Source organism: Anthonomus grandis, chromosome 13, assembly GCF_022605725.1.
Source record: "Anthonomus grandis grandis chromosome 13, icAntGran1.3, whole genome shotgun sequence".
NCBI classification, from domain to species: Eukaryota; Metazoa; Arthropoda; class Insecta; order Coleoptera; family Curculionidae; genus Anthonomus; species Anthonomus grandis.
Genome location: NC_065558.1, coordinates 23,730,985 through 23,747,725, shown reverse-complemented (window position 1 = coordinate 23,747,725; position 16,741 = coordinate 23,730,985). Strand labels below are relative to the sequence as shown.

Below are 16,741 nucleotides of genomic sequence, written 5' to 3'. Positions count from 1 at the left end.
TAATTAAAGAAAATTTACAAAAATAATAAATCAAAGATTATTCAATTACTGTAATTCTTTATAAAATAATCTATTTCTCCTAAGAAAACCTCTTTAAAAAATAAACTGCCCCATGTTGGGTGCCAACTTTGTTGCCTGGTTTTTCTAATAACACCCATTTCTAAGTTCCAGGATTTACGGTGACCTTTAGTTGGATCGTATAAAAAATAAAATGCAAATGTTAACGTTAAACCCAACATTAGTGTTCCTAAGGATGACAAGAAAATGTCACATTTGTCGAACTAATTTAACCTCGATCTTAATGTCCGATATTACAACAAAAAAAAAGAGAATATAATTTTAACATGGATCAAAATGATAAAAAAAGTCTTACTTCACGCGTAATTAAACATTATGCAAGTTTTGTTTTACATATACCTATATACGTATTTATTCAGTTCCCAAAATTTACAGACGAAATCTACACAAATTTAATTAAAATTCAGTGTCATTAGTCAAATATTAATTATAAATTTCTTAATTTTAGAAATTGTGTGAGTTGTCCGTTGTTGTTAAAGTTATGTGAGTTAAATGTTATGATGATATTGTCCTCGCCTTGAAAGACAACTAGATGGCCCAACTGATGTGCCTCAAGAAAGACAGCGTTACTTCAGTCGGTTGGATAATATAATCCGGCAAAACTAAGCCCTATAAAAGATGTCAGAATATCCAGGACCAGGTGGGGTATATCTTGGCTTCAACCACGGTTAAATATTAAATAAATTAAAGGAAAAATTACCTAAGACCCAGAAAACCCTAAAAGCTCTTTAGTCTGATTCTTTAAAACTGCCCTAGGTAAGACTATGAATTAAGCTTACAACAGACCTATATAGGGTTTTCCGACAAGATGGTCTGTCAACCCAAATTGGTCAAAATGGTTCCCTTAAGATTTTACCATGATATAGGTTAATTGTCAACCTTGGAAACTTCCTTGTCAGGAATATGGACAATCCCTAGCATATAATCTCTAGTATTGTAATATTTCTAAGTAAATACGAGCAACAATAAAACCTAAAGAAGAATGAGATCTTAAGAAAGTTGATATTTAGGTTTGACATAAATTTTATTGTACGTACATTATTTCCTAATTTTCAATTTGGTAAACCAGTCATCGCAGAGCTTACATATAATGAAATCTTTGGTCAAGGCAAACCAAACAACCCAGGCATCTGCAAAAACTTGTGTTTTTTATTGGAAAATGTTTAGTTTAAGCTCAATATAGAGCAATTGAAAGTAAACTGCTTAAAGATAAAATATATAATTTAAAATGTGTCACTTTTTATAATACTTTTTGCGTTGCAAAATAATAATTGCAAATAGAAGTATATTAACCACCTGCCACATTATCAAGTAATATCAAAACAACATTTGTCACAGCTAAAAGAGGCAATGGTATCATTTGAGCCTACGCTCGACAGTAAAATCGTACCACCATATACTGGTACTAAAAATAAAACAACAGGAACCACGGAGTAAAGGAATTAGTTACACGCACGTAATATTTTTATGTGCATTTTTTTGCAGCATTCCTTCTTCGATTGCTCTTCTTGGGTTGATGAAATGCGATCGAAGAACGGGTTTTTAGGCGACTTAAAGGCGCTATACGGTGTCAGGTAGCAGACGTAACCTTGATACTGAGTCTTTTAAATATGAAACATGTATGTTATGTAATAGCAATGGTTACTGCTTGCATCTCAGAGACCAAAGAAATCCTTTTTTTTTCTGCTTTTGACTTTGAATTCATGCTTCTTATCATATTATTTTTAAAATATATAATTATTCTTTGGGACAGCTTTGTCTAAGGATAATTTTTTTTATATTTTCTTAATTAACTTCATATCGGCTTTTAATAAATAATAGGCTTCCATCATTCATGTTTTTCATTTATCTTCGTTCAAATTATCATTTTAACTTAATATTTGCTTAATTGAGTTATACCTAAGTTTCGCCTCTAGTCTCACAAAAGAAAATCACTCTAAATGAATAAAGTTCTAACTAGCTATCTGTAAATTTATATTTAACAAATCTAATTTATCTCTCATTTAAAAGTAATATTTCTACAGTACATCTAGCGAATTTTTACAAATTTAAGATTAATTAAGATTTAACTAAAATGTATTATAGCTAAGTTTTATAAATTCACTTATTTTTTAATATTATTGAAATTTATAGTTAGAGGTATTCCTTTTCAAATTTTATCAAAACTATCTTTTTTGTGATTTAAGTAAATTCGTTTTTTTGAGTTTATAAAATTACAAAAAATTACTATTTGAAAGTACACACCTAAAAAATACAGAAAAGCGATGAATAGGAAAAATTACTCACAATGAGTTTGTTATTAGTTTCCTCATTTCAAATTTTTAAATAGGCAGGATTTTTAAAACTAACGTTAAATATCTAGCTTTACTTGAAGGAACGTATGTTTTTTTTTTAAACTTATAACATTAATTTACTTACTACTTATATCTCTATTCTTTGACTTATTGACGATACTAACCTGAAATAAAAAAAAGTAATATTAAGAAAGATAATAATCGAATATCAGCAAGCACTATAAATTCAACAGCAAGGAACAATATGATGAGGACATTTATCAACTACAAAGTATTCATATATAAATAATGTTAAATTGGTACTAGGAATTCCCAAGCAACACATCATATATTATTATCGTTAAATATATATTTATTCACCGATTTTTTTTTTAATTTTTGGTTTTGGTATATTTATCAACCCTATATAGTATAGAATAAACATATATGATATTCAATTCTGTTTACAAAAGGGAAAAAATTTCATTGTTACGGGATTTACATATCTAGTATTTAAACTTAATTACTACAGCTCAAATATTTGATAAAGTTCTTCTAAAAAATCACTGTTCTTCGTTTTTATTATCCAATCTAATAACGCTGTTTTTATACTGAATATTTATAGATAAAATTTTATAAAATTTAAACAAACATTGTTATTAAATTAAATATTAAATATATATTTTCTGCAAAACATTATTTTTTATCAACACAACCCTTATCCCCCCACCCACCCCAAACATTTGCCCAGTAAGACATTTTTTGAAAAATCACCGTTTTTCGTCCATAATATCCAATGTTTTTGTATTAAATATTTATTAATAATACATACATACAGGGTGTCCCGTAAATAGTGGTCCAAATGAAAACTCCTAATAGATTGGACTATTTCCAATTAAAATAATCCAACATAGCTCTAACGAAATTGTTACGGTTTTCGAGATATTTTGATTTTGGCGAAATTTTAAGAAACACCTACCTGGAATCAGTTTTTTTATTGTGTGTCACTAAATGAAGAAAAAATCACACTTTCTTCGGTTGGACATTATTTGCCGATAGATGCGCTTTATGATGCGTATTAAAATTTTTCAGTTATGCAAATATTTTTCACAGGAAAAATTTTTGAAATTGCAATATCGGATTTTTTTTTTCTTTTCAAAAAGGTTGAAGTCCTATGACGCACTAAAATAATAATAGAATCTTGGTGCCCATTAGCGTAAAAATTTATTTATCCCATGCCGTATTAAAGACAAAAACTTTTTGAATTTTTTGTTAACCTCAAAAAGAAAAATGGTTGTTTTAATGCCGAAAGAACTATTTTGTGAAAAAAAAAACGTTTTTTTTTTTCGATGCAAATTAATTCGGTTTATTTGTGTTTTGCAATTTTACAAAAGTTGTTCAAAATGGCCACCACCTTCTGCTGCTATAGACGCCCTACACCTTCTTATAAAGGATCGCTAAATCCGTTGAGCGTGGCCAGCTCTATTTATCTCTTGAGCAGTAGTTTGGATGCGCTCGCGCAGATTTTCAATGTTTTGTATGGGTCTCCTGTATACAATTTCTTTGAGGCATCCCCAGTAAAAAAATAATCAAGAGAATTTAGGTCAGGTGACCGTGGGGGCCACAGTATAGGTCCTAGACGTCCGATCTACCGGTTAGGGTAGGATTTATTTATATTGCAATTTCAAAAATTTTTCCTGTGAAAAATATTTGCATAACTGAAAAATTTTGATACGCATCATAAAGCGCATCTATTGGCAAATAATATCCAACCGAAGAAATTGTGATTTTTTTTTCATTTAGTGACACACCATAAAGAAACTGCAGGTAGGTATTTCTTAAAATTTCGCAAAAATCAAAATATCTCCAAAACTGTAACACTTTCGTTTCGAGCAATGTTGGATTATTCTGATTGGAAATAGTCCAATCTATTAGGAGTTTTTATTTGGACCACTATTTACGGGACACCCTGTATATAATGATGACCAAACCAGCTGTTATTTATGCGTATTATTTTGGAAACAATGATTTTTGAAAACAATTTCTTTTTGGTAAATAGTGTGGAGTGGAAGGGAGGTGGTAAGGGTGAGATTGATATTGGGTAAGGTTAATATATAAACTGTTGGTATATTATTTATATAATACAAACGTATATGGTTAAGGTATATTTATAAAACTGTAGAATATAAGTATATCATATATGATTCTGATTACACAAGGGAGAAAATTTCAGCATTTAAAAAAGTTGACAAGGGATTTACATAGCTAGTCTTTACACTCGATCACTACATCTCAAATATGTGATAAAATGATCACATACGCCACTGGGTAGAATACGATATAGTTTTATCCACCTATATATCTTATAGTGTAGTATTGGAATATCTTACAGAAAAAATGCATTTGCGTGTATGAAACAATAATAATTATTATTTCATACAGGTTTAAAATTTTTTTTTCACATTTCATTGTTTTTTCTTATTTGGTATAATTATTATACCAAATAAAATATAAAAATTTAATAAAATCAAAAATACAAATTTGCTCAAAACTAATAAAGGATTTAAGAAATAAAATTTATTTTGGAAAAATGCAGTGGTGTGCTTTTTTTAATTAAATATTATTTATTATAAATCCCTTATGAACGCCATGGGTAAACATTAGTTTTTTTTTGTACGTCGAAAAATGTCTTTAAAACGTTTGATTTTTATGAAATAATAATTATACTATATTAATTAATAGTAATTATATTACTAATAACATGTAGTAAACCTTCTTGTTAAACGTGAATAAAACAAACACAATATTAAATTCCTCGTATATCACGCGAACATTTTATCCGATATTTATAGTTGAAGTTCAACCAAAAATGAACATCTGGTGTAAGTCAAAAATAAACGTTTGTTTGATTATCATGTGTTGCTTGGATTATTAGGTAATTTATTTTTTTTATATTTAACCTATCAACGTATAACTTACCATCTATATCAATTTTTTTTACATGTAAGAAGACTTTAAAAGTTCATAATTAAAAACATTCTTCTTTAATCTTAATTTAATTAAATATAATAGTTAACTGTATATTAAACAAAATTGTGCATAAGCTAATATAGAACATCTGACTTTTTACTTCGCATTAGTTGTTACCTGTATTCTTTGTGGCTTTATCTATAAAACTTAAGGGTTCAAATTCCACTTAACAGATCTTCCACTTTGATCTTTAAAATCAAATTATATTTTTTTAACGCCCCAAATACCACTTAGCAAAAGAATTTCTAATCTCCACGGTCATAAAATTCGTAGTAACAACCCTGAATGAGAGGTTGGACTCGGGTAAACGAAATGGCCCACCCAATAGTTATTTTATGGCCTAGAGTAACATGCTTGACAAAGCTATTATTTATAATAAATCTTTTTAAGGTGGACTTGTCACTGTTAAAATGGTGCCTATAACAACGGCTTTTTCTAGTTGTATAACTGGAATGAACTTTGTATAAGCAGTTAGTGGATGAGTTGATTTTGTTAACACCTTAGCAGGTAGAATAGGAAATGTATACAGTATAATTATCGGTACTGTTAGATAGTGTCTAATATAAATACAAATATGGTAATTTTTTGTTTCCAAGTCAAGTCTATATTATTGTCATGTGGTTGAAAAAAAAAACTTTTTTATTATTTGATCACAATTAACAAATAATGCTGATCTTAAAATCTTAAATCTTAAAAAAGAAAAATTATGCCCCAATCAAAATACTGGACTCAAACCATTAAAGGGGAAAACTTCTAAAAAGGCTACTTAAAAGCAGTGCCAAAAAAGACATTTTTGTTTATCACAGATATATTACCAGAAATAAAAGACGAAAACAATCTTGTCTTAAATTATCCAATATGGATAATGGAAACAAGTGTAAGCAGATTAAAATGAAGTAAATCAGTAAACTAAATCAATAAAACAATTAAATGAAGTAATAAAATATATCAGTGAAATCGCCACTGATGAAAAACTAAATCTCTTTAACCCTTATGTGACTGGAAAGGTACCTGGGTACCTTTTCAGTTTTCAGATATGAATATCTTTTTAACTCACCTTCGATGAAGCTTGTACTTTTCTGACATTTCTTAATTTGGTTTTTTAAAGTTATTGTTAAAATTTGAAATAATTTTTTTTTTATTTTCAAAGTAAATAAGGTGTAAAAAATTTTCACCCATAGTTGACTGGATGGTTACCCGGGTACCTATACTATGTTTATAATACTAATTTTTAAGAGTTAAATTCATATGTTTTATTATATATAAAGTAATTAGAAGTCATAGAAAATTACAGTGAGGTACAAATTAACGCAACATAGCAAACAAACACTTAAAAACACTAAAAAACATTACTTATCAATTACAGTTTTGACAAATAGTTTGACATTACAATGAATGCTCATTACAAATTGGTTTGGAGCACGATTTAGAGGCTTTACGAGTTTTTCTCTGGTTATGGGTTCGCTCTCGGCATATTTGGCAACTACCAACCACCTTTACACGTCCAGATGCATCTCGTTCACAAACTGCTTGTTCTCTAACTGGATTATCTAAAGGAACAGGCATTCGTCGGTGAAGTACCATTTCTATAGCCTGACGTGTAAAATGATTACCAACAACTTTTAGAATTTGGGATCTTATGTTTTGCATCTTTGGGATCTTATGTGTTTCTTACACTTGACAAACTCAGCACATTACCAAAATCTTTAAAAAATCGCCGACGTTGATCAGTAGCTTTGAAAGAAGGATTAGGTTCCTTGTATATACAATAAGAAGCTAAACTAGCAACGTCAATTATGTTGAAAAAAAATGCTAATGGCCAGCGATTTGTTCTACGTTTGACAGTATATTCACATAGCATTTGGTCCATAGCACACCTTTAACACCGCCTTTAGTTTTGTTATAATATCTGTTAACTTCAGGCTTTGCAACAGAAGTATTATCTACTTCGCCCGTTGTGTGCATAGTTGATAAAAAAATCACTGCCTTGTTTTTTTTTTGGAACATAAGAGCATAATGTAGCATCTTTGTTGAATGCAAAAATGGGCAACTAAGTCCAACACTGTTCTCTCATCAATATTTGCCTGACGTTCACCACCTGGTGGTTTTCCGGTATATAGCTGACCCTTTAGAGGATAGGAATTTATCGCATCACAAGCCCAAAAAACCTTTATTCCATATTTCGCTGGTTTCGCGGGAATGTACTGGGTAAACTTAGTGTATCCTCTATATGGAAATAATTGTTCATCTACTGTAATACACTCTGTTGGCCGATAATTTTTTGCCAAATTTGAATTCAGCATAATCCAGATATCTCGAATTGGAGCTGCTTTATCTGTCTTTGCACGTTCTATACGCGTATTCTGGTCATCAAACCGAATAAATCTTAGAAACATTTTGAAGCCATCACGAGGCATAGCTGCGCGAAACAAAGGGAGCGAATCCATCTTCCACATTTCAGAAATATGTTCTTTATTGAACCTATGTAAGCCAGTAATTTGAATTCTGAAAAATGCATCTAGTTCTACATCAGTAAATGGAATAAATACTTTTGGAGAAAATGTTTTCGGCGCCTTAGTTATTGCCAATAACCTTTGGTTATATTCCTCCGTAACTCTATTCCCTTTTTTAATGCTAAATTTTAGAATCAGGGTACACATTTCTGGGTATATAATAGTTTTGAAAATGTCTTTGGGCGTATATAAACGACTTAAGGCTGGTGCACCACTTTTTTCACGCAAAATATTTCGATCTACCGTTTGTAGTTGTGGTGTAGGTGAGTCATTCCACTGAGTGCCATCTTTACTAGTCCAATGGAATTGTGAAGCAAAATCTGGATGAACGTCATCATCATCATCAGACTCCGAATCTTCTAGCTCTACAATAGGATCGTTTTAAACATCAGAATCCTCGCCCTCTCCATCTGACAGTTGTGGAATATACTCCTCTTCATCAGAAGCAATAAATGGCTCTTCTTCTTCATCACTTAGGTGTTCTAAGGCTTCTTCTAATTCCGAATAGGTCAACCTATTATAATATTCCTATTATTATTTAATTTTCCTCCTTTTGTACTCTGTATTAACTTTGACATTTTACCTATTATGTAAAAATATAAAATATATTTGTTTTACCTTGTCTTCCGCCATCTTTCTCTTGCACTATCGCTTCGACTAGGACTGGCCTCACTATCCGACATTTTAACGTATAAAAAATACCTTAGATTTAACGTAATTGAAACTCTTCTCAAGTAGGTACAACGCGTTACTGACGAATATGAACTGACCTTGTGCAAAAACATAAATAGTCCGAGGCGCCAGAGATAGGGAAAAGCCCACACAGATGTGCATGTTTATAGTTAAGGGAAGAAATTCATAGAAAAAGCCACGGCTTTATATAAAATACATAGTAGGTACCCGGGTACCCACGCCGTCCTTAGAAGGTGTTTTTTTCCCAGTCACATAAGGGTTAAGGTTCTCCACCATAATATCCAGTCGATGGAACAGGGTACATCAACTTAAAACCGTCTTGGCTCACATGGATGTCAAAGTACTTTGTCGAAACATTGGTTGTCTGAAGAAGGTATAATATCTCTGAGTGCAAATGGATTCATCGTTGCTGCCTACACTTGCCGAAGTGAGTTTAGAGGAGGAAGATCAGCAATTCTTGTAAGAGAGTCATTTGATTTTAATGTACTGAATTTAACCGCTTTAATGTAGAAAAACGTATCGAGGTAATTGCTTTATTTTTAGATAATTCAAATATATATTTAGTTTGTTTATATAGAACTTCTAGTGGCAAACTTGGCACTTTCCTAGAAGCATTGAAGGGTATGATTTGTAAAATAAGCCATTAAAAGCAAATTGTTTCGGTCGGACAGTTCATTGTTTCTTTTGGGGTAGGAGATGCCACGGGTGACCCTGACACCTTAAAGGTTATTTACCTTGTAGAAAGCTATGAGCTTAGCAGGCCCATCTTTGATCCAACATGTAGAGCTTCTTGTCTCGATAATGCTTTTGTTAATTTTTGACATGAAAGTTTTTTTTCAAAAATAGTAGAGTTACATGTTTCAATTCATCAGGGTCAATAAGTCAAAGCCAATTTTTCTAAAAAGTCCTCAGTATATTTCATAAAACCTATTTGCAGACCTATCACTCAGACAATTTAATCAATGACATCAAACAAATCTACTAATGAAATTTTTAAAATTGTGGAAAATGTTTCATGGGATTTTATTTAACTTAAACATATTAACCCTGACGAGAAGTCCAATATTTTAATTCTTTGTTGGAACATGCTTTTCTGCAAGCATTTCCAGAAAAGAAAATTAGAAAGAAATGAAATGACCCAAACAAAGATAATTTCTCTAATGATCTTAAATAAATGAGGGAAACTTTAATGCTTAAGGTGCGGTCTATAAGCAATTCAATAGGACAATATATATAATTATATCAATGTAGATTATTATTAATTCTAAGCTAAGTACAATAAATCCTGAGAGGTTTATTAATACGTTTATGAACGTATTGCAGAGGACCGATTTAGAAAACTCTCTGTGAGGATGCGTATTTTTTTTCTTCTAGATCTGGTATTAACTCTGATAATTTTAATTCTCATGATGTTAGGGATACAGCAAATAACCGTAAAAAGAAAACGAGCTGTGTTTAGTGTTAACACAATACTATCAATCAAGAATTATAGTTCCCTTAACGAAACTAATAAATATGTACATATACGAAAAAGTTTTTGACTCTAGCTTTAAAAGAGCTCTAATTTTTCCAATTTTTAAAATAGGAGATACAGGTCCATCTCTTTCCGTTATTTCCAAAATTTTTGAAAAAGTATTAGCCAACTACAACTTTTTGAAAAAGATTGTTCACTTCTCTGAAACAAGTAAACCCTTTTCGGATTGTCAGTTTGGATACATGCTATGCTTGAGCAGTGACCGGCTTTATCTTTCGGCCCTGTTCTGTGATTTTAGTAAGCCTTTTGATTGTAAGTATTATTAGCGACTACTTCATAAGCTATATAGAACATTGAATACACTAGAATAGACATGAGCTATTCTGGATTGAGCGAACATCTATACATGGGACAGAGGGGAATATTTTGTTGATAATCATGCTTAGTATTCTATGTAGTCAGTGACTACTCAATTTTAACAGAAGAAAATAAAGCGATATAATAAATTATTGTAATTAGTAGAAGCTAAATTGCATTATTTATTATGAAGCAAAAAAAAGAGTGCAATTCGTTTAATAACCAAATCTATTTTGTACTAATCACTAATAATAATTAATATTTTTAGTTTGGATTCTTTTAATTACCAAATTTCCACACAAAATAACAACGCTGCACATTTCGCCCGGAAACATTCTCTAAATAAAGGTATTTTGCAATTGCACTTTATGTTGATTTCAATGCATTTTTTTAATTATTAATAAAATTAAAACCGTTCCTTTTGCTGAAAAATAATAAAGAAACCTGAAATGGGTCACATATATTAGAAAAGGGAAATTCTAATAGTTCCTTTCACAGGCGAGTTAGTTGTCATCCTTATAGGTTATAATATTATAAAAGACGACATATTTCTGAACAACTATTTGAGTACTAAAATTAAGCTTTTTCCCTTATTTTTTTAGAGAAATATTAACAAAAATTTGTAGCTTAGTATATTATTATATTCTGGTGAATTTTTCGCTTATTCGAACTAGTAAACACCGCAGAAATAATGTGTGTGAAGTTAGTAAGAGTGTAGTTGATATAACCAGCAACCAAAATCAAGAACGCAGCAAATGTCGTTTGCCAGCAACCTATCTATAGTCCGCATCCGCTTTTATTTAATCGATATAATGCCCGTATCTGCTAGAATTTCCAAGAAATTTTAACAATTGTTGGTCCAGATATTAACAATAAATAACTTAATCGTTTTATGGTAGTTACAAACTAAGTTTTTTTTGTGAAATATAATTAAAAAGTCGAATGTTAAAAAAGATGAAAAAGGCTTCCAAAACTCCCAAAGGATTTGAATAAAATCTTTTTTCGTTAATATATAATACATATCTAAACGCATTTCAGATGATTGCAAACCTCTAGAAACGAAAGTTTTTTAGTAAAAAATTATTGAGTTGGTAGATGTTAACAAAAAATAAACGGCTAACTCCCAAAGGATATGATAGAAAAAGCATATGGCATGATTCCGTTCAAAAGACTTATATAAAGCAAATTGAGAATAACCTTTGCAATATAATAATGTATATGACTATTATACCAGAAATAGCACAAACTGTGTTCCCGTGATTTGTCGCCTGGGAAAGTGCTAAGACAGCCCACAATATATTGCAGTTAAGCTATTTAATAGGCTTCCTAACCATTAAAAGCGTTTAATATAAAAAAAAATGTTAGAAGACTCTTTTTATAGTATAGAGGAGTTTCTTAACTGTTAATTTTAAAACAAATATAATGTTTTAATGTTGATCTTGCTGTATATAGTTTATTTATTATTACAATATATAGTGTTTTAAATATTTTCTTTTCTAATTTTAGGTGTTTTAGACCTATATATTTTATGTGGTTTTAAATGGGAGGTTTAGGTTAGATTTTAGAAATTGCTTAGAATTTTGGTGGTTTCTTGCTTTCAGATAAAACAAATGATTTGTATTTGACGAGTTTGAACTATATCTTATATATGTAACTCAATTAACTAATTGTATTTGTATGTTATTTCAGATGGCGGGGCTATAGCTGAAAAACTAAATACAACTTTTAGAAATCAGACAAGGTATCGTTGAAGCAGTAGAAAGGCAGAAAAGAATAATCTAGGGCAAAACAATCTTTTGAGAGAGATTCTAAATAAAACATATTTTTTATCCAATTTGAAAGAATGAAATTAATAAAATTCTCGCAAACCTAAATTGTATTTGTATTTGAAGTTTTGGTTCAATTAGTTATTAATGAAAAAAATAATAAATAAACTAAAATATGGTTTTTAAAATTTATTTCTAAACGAAGCAAGATACGAAAAAAAATTAAGAGACAAAAAAGTTTCATTTTTAGATGCTTTGTTTAAAAAAAATATCATACTTACAAAAAATGTACCGATATTTTTTTTACAAAAAAATCATCCGATTTAGCCCCTGAAATGTCTAGGCCAGATGTGAGAATTCCAAAAGGTACCTTATAAAGTGACTAACAAAATGTAAAGATTTCAATAAATTTGGTAAATGCGTTGATGAGATATTAATAAAAAATCGATTTAAATCGAAAATTTTAACACCCTGTATCTCGAAAACGAAGTATTTCCGGACATATGTTTATATGAACTTTTTTACTTAAAAAATGACAAGGAATCACCCCTTAAAATTAAAGTCATCACTTATGTTACTCCCTGTATATGCTGTTATACTTTATCTGACTATAAAGAAGTAATGATTTGAATGAGGTAGAAGGTATTGTTAATAATGATAAATGTTATTATGAATGGTTATTGAATAACTATCTAAAAAGTAATATACAAAAAAAAACAAGCTGTATAATATTTTTAAAAAAATATAAAGTATCCTTAGAAATTATAATTAGTTACCTGCCATTGAAAAAGTACGATATAATACTTAGGGTTAATTGTTGCTAAGACACTCAATTAACATATTCATATAGAGCATTTAAAGGGACAAATTTATCCATATCTGGAGCACTATAAAGATGTATTTTTTTTAAGCAAAACAAAGAATAAAATATATATAAATGACTAGGTCTTATTTGTACTTAGATGCTAAATTCCAGTTTAGGGTTTATGTTTACGCGATAAATTTTAATGAAATTAAAATTGTCCATAATAAAGCTTTACAAATTTTTGTTAATATAAACTAATAACAAACAAAGAAGCAATTCTTTAATCCTGTTTATATAGAGAATAATGATTAAAGCATCAAAAATTATGATGATTTAAGACTAAGTAGTGCAAGAAATAATAAAGCTTTAAGGAGCCGAATTGACGCAGCATCCAAATTTATAAAACGTTAAAAACAAACTGTTTTACTATTTCCTGTTAAATTTTATTTAATTATTTTGCAATTGTTATTTGACTGGAATTTTCTTTTGTATTTTCAGTGTCAATAATAATTTATTTTTAATAATTTTTCGTTGGGTTGTGTATTTCTGGTACCAGTATTAAAGTAGTGATACTGATAATGATGAGTATTAAAGTAAAAAATTTCTTTAGCTAGTAAGAGTCCTATTTTATTATCATTAAATTTCCGTATATAACCTAAATCTTAAAATTAACTATTTTTAGTAAAATAATCTATACAGATTAAAAAATATGGTTAATTCAGCAACGCATCTGTTAAAAGTTTTGACATAATACTGACAACTCATAAGATAAATTATTAGTTAATTTTAGGGAATATTGAAAAAGTTTTTTTTTAAGTGGATTAGTAATGCTATTTCAGTCTTTCTTTTTATTTATTTTAAGAATAGAACAAAGCAATGGCAATAATTTTAAAATAATTATTAGGTTTTAAAGTAAATTTTTACTTGTTTAATATAGCATTTATTAGTAATGTTTAAGACTACTTATTTTATATTTTTTTCAGCAAAATAATAATATTTTTGATACCATTATGAGGGACCCTCATGAGGTTTCGTAAGATCAGAAAACAATAGACCCAAAATACTTAAAAGGAAAATTTCTCTAAAGAGTGTAAATTTTTTTGAAGTAAATGAGTTCTTTTATCTAAATTTTGTACCCACACATTTTTACAGCAACAGCATATTTAGAGAAAATAGTATAAATTTTTTTTAAATTAATTAAAAAAAAAACAAAAAAAAAATACTATCAAGAATAGTACCGTCTAGTACCCAAACTAAGCAACTTTCTACTAATGTAAGTTGACTTAAATTATCTAAGTTAGCTATAACGAAAATTTGGTTGATTTTTGTAAAATCTTTCCCTATATATTAGGCCTGATTTTCTCTTAATCAATTCTTCTACAATAAGTTTAATCTAATCATGTTAACAATTATGATATAAGTCAATCAGTTATTTCAAAAAAGTTCAATAAAAAAAGATTATATTATATAAAGAAACTAGAAAAAAGCAAATTAATTAATTTAAGACAAAAAAATAAACAATATACGCATATCAAATCTTGCTCTAGTCCGATAATGGTGGTGAGTTCTTTCTTTTAAAAACTTTTAGGCGTATAAACATAACACGTATGAAAATGCTAATACTTTTATAAAATCTTTTTTAGGGTTAAAATTCCAAGTTGAAAATAGATAGTTTGATGACTACAAAGGTTTGTTACTTGTAATAAGTTTACGTTAATGCTTAAGTTTTGGATCTGTCCATTTATATGTATAATTGCTGAAACAAATAACATTTGTTTTGCATAGATATAATTTTTATCAATTATTATCTGGCCAAGCAACAATCTGTACAATAGCCATTAAGTATATAATCCCTTAGCATTCCTTGCTCTATATAAAAAACAGTTTAATCAAAATATGATATTTAGAGCCCAACTGCTTTCAGTTGGGCTAAATCGTAAATGTAAATACTAAACAGTATAGGACCTAACCATGGTCCTTAAGGTTATCCGAAAAGTACGGTTTTCTCCGAAGTAACAATATATTTAGTACCTATTATACCCTAAAACCTTATAACGTGAGTATTATGTTCCAGCTGTTATTCAGTAAGTTAATTAAAGTTAAGTTAAAACGTAGCCTTTCTTGCAATATTATTTTATTAGCTTTCTGTTTCCAATCTAGTTTCTTCCTAGTGTAAGTTTTTCGGGTATAAGTTATAAGAACTTTTCCTAAGACAGAATCTATTAACCTGATCAGAGCAGGGATAATAGGATTTCGTAATAATTTTAAAAGTTTAACCTGGAAACTGAAACTATCATTGTAACTTTATTTTGTTGCTATATTTTATTAAAATAACATTATATGGTTCTGCATATGATACATCTATCAACTAATCCAAATGTATAACTATATGTATAAAATAATATCGGGTAAAAATCTAAGGCCTTAAAACTCTCACATAAAAACAAACTAGAAACTGTGACGCTTTTTATTTACAGATAAGTAGTTAAAAGCATGAAACAAACGTATAAATAAATAAATTAAATACAAAAATTAAAACATATCCTTAATACATATTTAAATATAATCAAGGATACTTTAATAATAAATTTAATTTATGAGTTTTTGGCGCCCAACAAACCTAAAAGTTATAAGCCAATACCCCAAGATAACGTAAATTCAAAAGGTTCTCATAAAAATAATTCGTTTCACGTTCTACGTCCACTAATTTACCTTATTTGAAGCAGATTCCAGTACCACCTTTCTAGCTTCAACACTATGAGGAACCTTGGGAGGAAGCACAAAAATCTTTCTAGATTTATCAGCTTTAGTTAGACTCAAAGACCTTAACAGTTTTATTTCGGTATTATCGCTCAGCTTCACGATTTTAAACTGATCATTCTTCTCGATAACCTTTGATCGAAAGCTTCCTCCACAAATAAACTTTTTCATTTTGTACTTTTTTTTTAATCCAACTTAATTCACCTTCATGTCTTCGAACTGCTTCAAAACAATGTGAGTCATCCGGTCAGGACAAATGATGACTAATAAATTTAACAACAGGGTCCAAAAACCATAATAAACACTAAGAAAATAACACGGTTCACTAAAAAGGAGATAAAAATGTCAATTCGTCAATCCAAACGTCAAAATCTTGGTTCGATTTATAAACGACGACCGACCGAAGCACGGCAGATGTTTTACGAAGAAATAGCGATGGTGAACTGACTGAAAATCTTGACCATTTTGTATATGAGCCCGTCGTTCTATAGCGTGTTGTAGTTTGTGTACGGTTACCTTCGGTTTTTGTAGAGTTGCACACCTTACCTGTGGTACAGTGGCGTGGAACAATATAACAATTTAATATAGGGCACTGATAAATAGTTTTTTTTAAGAGGAAAAATCTACCAAGAGTTTTCTTCAGTTTGTAATAAGTTGTATCCAATTTAAATCACATAAACTACTTTAACCAACTTTAGCTAATGAAATTCAATGTCTAGATTTTGGTTTTAAAAAAACGGATTTTCTATTAAAAAGGTAATTTTAAGCGAAGTTTGTTATCCTATTTTTAAACAGATCAAAGAGCTTTGGCTGATTAAAAAATATTTCTTCAGAAAGAATTTATTTTGAAAAACTTCCGTTCATATAGTAATAGCTGTTTAGTCTATTCCTTCTGTTTTACCCAGGTTCAACTATTCATAAATATGTTTATAGAAATACGTTTAAGCATTCCATATTCTACGCCACTGTTAATTTAAAAGCTTGCATGCAGA

The 16,741-nt window shown here is 29.4% G+C and overlaps 1 protein-coding gene across 1 annotated transcript in view; it reads right to left on the bottom strand.

The window, feature by feature from the left end:
• The window catches only part of LOC126743624 (ras-associated and pleckstrin homology domains-containing protein 1), a 177,734-nt gene extending 161,464 nt beyond the window's left edge, over nt 1-16,270 (bottom strand). The window contains exon 1 of the mRNA XM_050450810.1: nt 15,702-16,270. Coding sequence (XP_050306767.1) covers nt 15,702-15,920 — 219 coding nt within the window. The 5' untranslated portion in view covers nt 15,921-16,270. The remainder of the gene's footprint in view (nt 1-15,701) is intronic.
• Between the last annotated feature and the right edge of the window lie 471 nt (nt 16,271-16,741).